The 5,770-nt window shown below is 40.7% G+C and overlaps 1 protein-coding gene across 1 annotated transcript; it reads right to left on the bottom strand.

The window, feature by feature from the left end:
- On the bottom strand, positions 1-1,608 carry CAPZA3 (capping actin protein of muscle Z-line subunit alpha 3). The gene is made up of 2 exons (XM_087935495.1): positions 1,563-1,608; positions 1-980 (listed from the first exon to the last, which is right to left on the bottom strand). Exons 1-2 carry the CDS (start codon positions 1,606-1,608, stop codon positions 64-66), a joined length of 963 nt encoding a protein of 320 aa, XP_087791621.1. The 3' UTR covers positions 1-63.
- Between the last annotated feature and the right edge of the window lie 4,162 nt (positions 1,609-5,770).

Here is a 5,770-nt window from a genome sequence, read left to right as displayed (position 1 = left end):
TTCACAGAAGCATTGCAGCAACTATAATGATCCATCATTTCCAGGGGCCTTCGCCTCTTTTCTCTAAGTCATCATCAGTATATCCCAAGAGATTGAAGTGCGAGTAACTGGGAGCCTTCTCCGAAACAATCTCCATGTTTCATTTGACAAATCGTAGAGGCTATTCACCAAATCCATCTGAAATTTGTTATCTTCGGCTTCAATAAATTTCTCAAAATCCAAGGCAAATTGGTCCCGATGAATTAAATATACGGAACCTTCAGCAGTACTACTTGCTGTCCAGTGAAGATTAGCTTTTTTGAAATAATGCAACTGTACTTTTAAGTCCCCTCTGACTTCTGAAACAGGTGGAGTTACTGCAATTATCCATTCTGATTTCCAGAGAAAGTTCCAGAATTTCTTATTCTGGTGACTTTCCATGCAGACCACAAGAAATGGTTTATTTTTAATTGTTTTTCTGTAGACCCGACAAACTCCTGAAATGAAATGCCTCTTCATGTATGCTTCCAAGGTCACATTAAGGGTTTCTCTCCATAATTCTGCCTTATCTTTCCTAATATGACAATAAAGTAGAATTTTGTCAGCTCTTCTATTCAGGGGATCGAATGTGAAGGAAAGCTTGATCTGTGGATCAAAGAAGCGATCACCTCCCATTTCATTATGGCGAGTCACCAGAACATGGTCTCCTTTTATGGTTGCAGTGGTGAAATTTTTCTTGGAATGATTAGTGCACACCTGAGCAACCTCTTGCTTCATGAGCTTATCATCACAAAGCAGAAAGCGAAGGTCTTCAAAAACATTCTTAAATTCGCCCGGAGGGCATTGTTTTAACAAATTGCATATGAATTTTATTTTCAGTGCATTAGCTGCTTCTTCTTGGGATGCTTCAGTTTCCTCAGGGGATGGTTGTTCTAAATCTGGCGATGAAATTGCAAAATAAAACAAGAGCTCTTTCAAATGTTTATGAACTAAACTGTACACTGCTTAACTGACATTTCTCCCAAAAATAGAACGAAGTAGTTTTTCATTTTGAATCTTTCTTAAATTGTCAATTCCAGAAATAAGTTTAGAACTTTCTAGGATTAAACTAGATCTAGAATTGAATGTGAGCTTATCAGGAATTTTAGTGGAAGCTGTAAAATCTTAGTTCATTGCAAACTAAATTTGAGTCAGCAGTGATGTGTTTGAAAACCTCTCTCCAATCAGAATGAAATGCTATTTATGCTACATCAACTGAAATATTATTTATTTATCACATTTGTAAGGCTGCCTGAATCCATAGCAACTCTACATGGTGCACATATTAAAAATAAATTAGCAATAGATAAACTTACAATAGATTTCCAGAGAAAATAACTGACATCTTCTCAGACATACTTCATTCCCTCAAAGGGACTACTACTCAATCTACTACAAGGCCCGTGGGAAATGGCATAATTTAAGAGCCCATTTCAACAAGGCTATGATAGGGGCAAGGCCGCTCTCTGGACATATGCAGTTTCAGATGATAAAGGCCACAACAGAGAATGACACTGTTTTAATTGATGGGATGCAAAGCATACCAGCTCTGTCAGATTGAATATAATGGGCAGACCCTGAAGGAGACATAAAGTATCTCAGTTAGCCAGGCCTTATAGAGAGCTTTATAGATGGAGAGGGCACAGAGAATGACCTTAAAAGGACAGAAAGAAGAGTCTCTAGCAAGGCAACAATCAGATAACTGGGAATTGACCTCATTTGAAGCAACTGGGTTTGAGTAAATGACTCAGACCATCCCTAGTTCACAGAGAGATAAAGTGAGGGAGGAAGAAAGACCATTTGGACTCACAAGTGGCTACAGTAAAAGAAATACTGAGTTACAAGATGTGGATTTGTTAGGTCTATTTTTAAGGGATAACACCATTATTACAAGTCTCCTATTCTGTTTCTAGGCAGGCTGACGATCTTACCTTGGTGGCTAGAGATAGCTTCCAGTTCTCAGGGCACACACTAACTACCAACCACCCTTGCTGTAGCATTGCTGGATGTACCAGTAGCAAGTGGATGTTCAAATAACCAGTTTACGAGATGTGGAGCCCTTGGTGCTCTCTGAACTTGATTGTTTGCTTACAGATATTTCATTGCCCAACTAGGTAACAACCTCTGTGAGGAATGTTCCATGTTTATATGCAGTGGCTTGCCATGCCAATTTTGATAGGTTTATGCAGGGTTGGGGGATACAAGAGGAGGCGGATGGCTTTCTCCTTGGTACCTCCTTGATTAGGGTATTGTTTTCTGCTCTTAATCCTTGCTTATTTGGGTGTTAGCTGCCAGAGAGGATATTTTTCTGGTCTTTTTGTTTCTTTACTGCTTGTTTAATGCCTCTTTCGAATGGTGTGTAAATATGATGTGTAAATATACGGTGACAGCATTCAAGTATACTTTATTATTTCTATTACTTTTTGCTTAGATTCAAAGCAGAGAAAAGAGTGGCTGCAGTGCTTGGACATTTCTGTCAACCTGTTGTTGGGTTCAAAGATGCTTTTTCAAAACCAACTGGACTGTTTTTTTTTTCCCTTGAGGAAGAAGAAGAAGATGTTTCACTTCTCATCCAAAAAGCTTCATCAATTATGGCAAGATGATGAGGGCGATGGAAGGATTAGTTCCGACAGGATGGGAAGGAATTGGACCAGTGCTGGGATTCAAATGTTTTTACTACTGGTTCTGAGGGAGTGGCTTGGTGGGCGTGACAGGGGAATGATACTGTAAAATCTCCAGTCAGAAATGGTATTTGCCGGTTCTCTGAACTACTCAAAATTTCCGCTACCAGTTCTCCAGAACTGGTCAGAACCTGCTGAATCCCACCTCTGAGTTGGACCTTGAGGGCATAGATGAATCCCCAAGTGGCCTCAAGAGCTGTCAGGGAGAGTGCTAACGACTAGATGACTGCAAAGAAATATCGGCCTTCCAACCTCCCCCATTCTGTCAGAACTAATTTCTGATTTTTAACTAATTTCTCACTTGTCACATTTCCCTGAGATGCTAGGAGTCACTGCTCAAGTCCCCTGAAGATAGAAATAATTTCCTGCATGCCTTCTAAAAAAAGAAGGGTAGAAAGATGAGACTCAAGCAGTATGTTGAGATGTTCCTCAACTTATAGGCTAGGATGTCAACCAAGATATAAGTAAAAGGAGAAGAATCAGTGCGTGTTAAGGCATAGTCACAATTGCATTGTTAAGGGCAGTCAAAGTGACCCTGAAGAACAACTTGAGTTTTATCTTGGTTTTACCAGGCGTTTCCGGTTTCTTGTCCTTTGCAGCTTGGGCATCTGCTGTTTGCTTTGCTGGTGCTCCTGATGTAGTTGCTGAAGTTGCTGGCGCTCCTGGTGTAGTTGCTGAAGTTGCTGGCGCTCCTGGTGTAGTTGCTGAAGTTGCTGGCGCTCCTGGTGTAGTTGCTGAAGTTGCTGGCGCTCCTGGTGTAGTTGCTGAAGTTGCTGGCGCTCCTGGTGTAGTTGCTGAAGTTGCTGGCGCTCCTGGTGTAGTTGCTGAAGTTGCTGGCGCTCCTGGTGTAGTTGCTGAAGTTGCTGGTGCTCCTGGTGTAGTTGCTGGAGCCGCTGCAGGAGGAACAGTGGGGGCTCCTTTTTAGACAGACAGACAGACAGACAGACAGACAGACAGACAGACAGACATAGTTAGATTAAACACAGAAGCCAAAATTACAACCCACAAAGACAAAACAAGGAAATCCATTACCATCAATTAAGCGGCAAGGGGTGACTTACCCGATGCTAGCTTTGCTGCTGGTGTCCCTGCTGGAGCTTGCAGTGCTGTTGTCGGTTTTGCTGCTGGCTCAGCGTTTAAAGGGGACACCACAGGAGGAATGGTGGGACCTGCTGAATTTTTTTTTTAAAAAAATATATATACATGAAAAGCATGAAGAAGAACAACCCACCAGGAAACAACAAGGGTAAGATGTTGTCTGTAAGTAATTGATAAGGGGTAATTTACCAGGAGCCTGGGGACTGGCTGCTGCTGCTGGTTGTGGAGCTGTTTGAGGTTTTCATTTCCAAGGAGGTTAGCCAGAAGATACATTACAAGAAAAAAATATTAGGACTTGTATATTGAAGCTTGACACAAAGAATAAACAAGGAAAGGTATTATCTTCAATTAAGTAATAAAGGGTGACTTACCAGGTGCTTGCTTGGCTGCTGCTGCAGGCTCTGAAGGTTGTGGTTCCGTTGTTGGTTTTGGTGTTGATTGAGTTGTTAACGGGGCTGCTGCAGGAGGAGCGGTGGGGGCTGCTTTTTACATGATAGATAGATAGATAGATAGATAGATAGATAGATAGATAGATAGATAGATAGATAGATAGATAGATAGATAAATAGACAGTGCAGATAGACAGACAGACAGATGATAAATAGATGATAGATTAGAAATATTGGATAGATAGATAGATAGATAGATAGATAGATAGATAGATAGATAGATAGATAGATAGATAGATAGATAGATGATAGATTAGATAGATTAGATAGATAGATAGACAGACAGACAGACAGATGATACATAGATGATAGATTAGGTATAGGTAGAAAGATAGATAGATGATGATAGATAGATAGATACATAGATGATAGATGGATAGTATAGATAGAGACAGATAGATACATAGATAGATACATAGATAAATAGATAGATAGATTTTAATTAGATTAAAAACATAAAAATAACCACAAAGAAAAAAAGCAAGGTAAGTTGTTATCTTCAATTAAGTAATAAGGGATGACTTACCTGGTGCTTGCGTTGTTGCTGGTGCACCTGCTGGTGCTTGCGTTGTTGCTGGTGCACCTGCTGGTGGTTGTGTGGTTACTGGTGCACCTGCTGGTGGTTGTGTTGTTACTGGTGCACCTGTTGGTGGTTGTGTTGTCAGTTTTGGTGCTGGCTCAGTTGTTAAAGGGGCTGCTGCAGGAGGAACGGTGGGGCCTGCTGAATGTTTTTTTAAAAAAATACAAACACTAAGAACACGAAGGAAAGCAATGACCCTCAATGAAACGAAAAGGAAGGATGTTTCCCATAAGTAACTGATAAAAGATGACTTACCAGGAGGTTGGGGGCTGACTGCTGCTGTTGGTGGTGGAGCTATTTAACGTTTTCGTTTCCAAGGGCATTTGGCAGAAGAAATAATACAAGAAAAATAAATATTAGGACTTGTATGTTAAAACTTGACAAAACAAAACAAGGAAGAGTGTTATCTTCAAGTAGGTCATTTAACAATAGTAATAGCACTTAGACTTATATACCACTTCACAGTGCTTTACATCTCTCTCTAAACAGTTTACAGAGTCAGCATTATGCCCCTGACAATCCGGGGCCTCATTTTATCCACCTCAGAAGGATGGAAGGCTGAGTAAACCTTGAGCCGATCAGGATTAAACTGCTGACAGTCGGCAGAATTAGCCTGCAATACTGGATTCTAACGACTGCGCCACCATGACTTACCCGGTACCTGCGGTGTTGTTGGAGCAACCCCTGGAGCTTGTGGTTCAGTGGTCAGTTTTGGTGCTGGTTGAGTCGTTAACGAGGCCGCCGCAGGAGAAACGGTAGGACCTGCTAGATTGTGTTTTTTTTTTAAATATAGACATTCAAAAATTCAAAGAAATACAATAACTCACAAAGAAACAAAAAGAAAATATGTTATTATCTGATAAGGTGTTTTTTTTTTGTTTTTACCAGGAGCTTGGGGACTGACTGCTGTTGCTGGTTGTGAAGCTGTTTGAAGTTTTCATTTC

Source organism: Pseudonaja textilis, chromosome 5 (assembly GCF_049901715.1).
Source record: "Pseudonaja textilis isolate UNSWEBS1 chromosome 5, rPseTex1.2, whole genome shotgun sequence".
Taxonomy (NCBI): domain Eukaryota; kingdom Metazoa; phylum Chordata; class Lepidosauria; order Squamata; family Elapidae; genus Pseudonaja; species Pseudonaja textilis.
Note: the sequence above shows the minus strand (reverse complement) of the source record. Positions and strands in the feature narration are given on the sequence as shown.

Bases quoted from the DNA above. Each gene is read 5' to 3' on its own strand.
- CAPZA3 (XM_087935495.1), bottom strand. From the start codon at position 1,608: ATGTCTCCTTCAGGGTCTGCCCATTATATTCAATCTGACAGAGCTG. The intron at 981-1,562 runs GTATGCTTTGCA...TCAGTTAAGCAG, and splicing joins TATTCAATCTGACAGAGCTG to TGTACAGTTTAGTTCATAAA.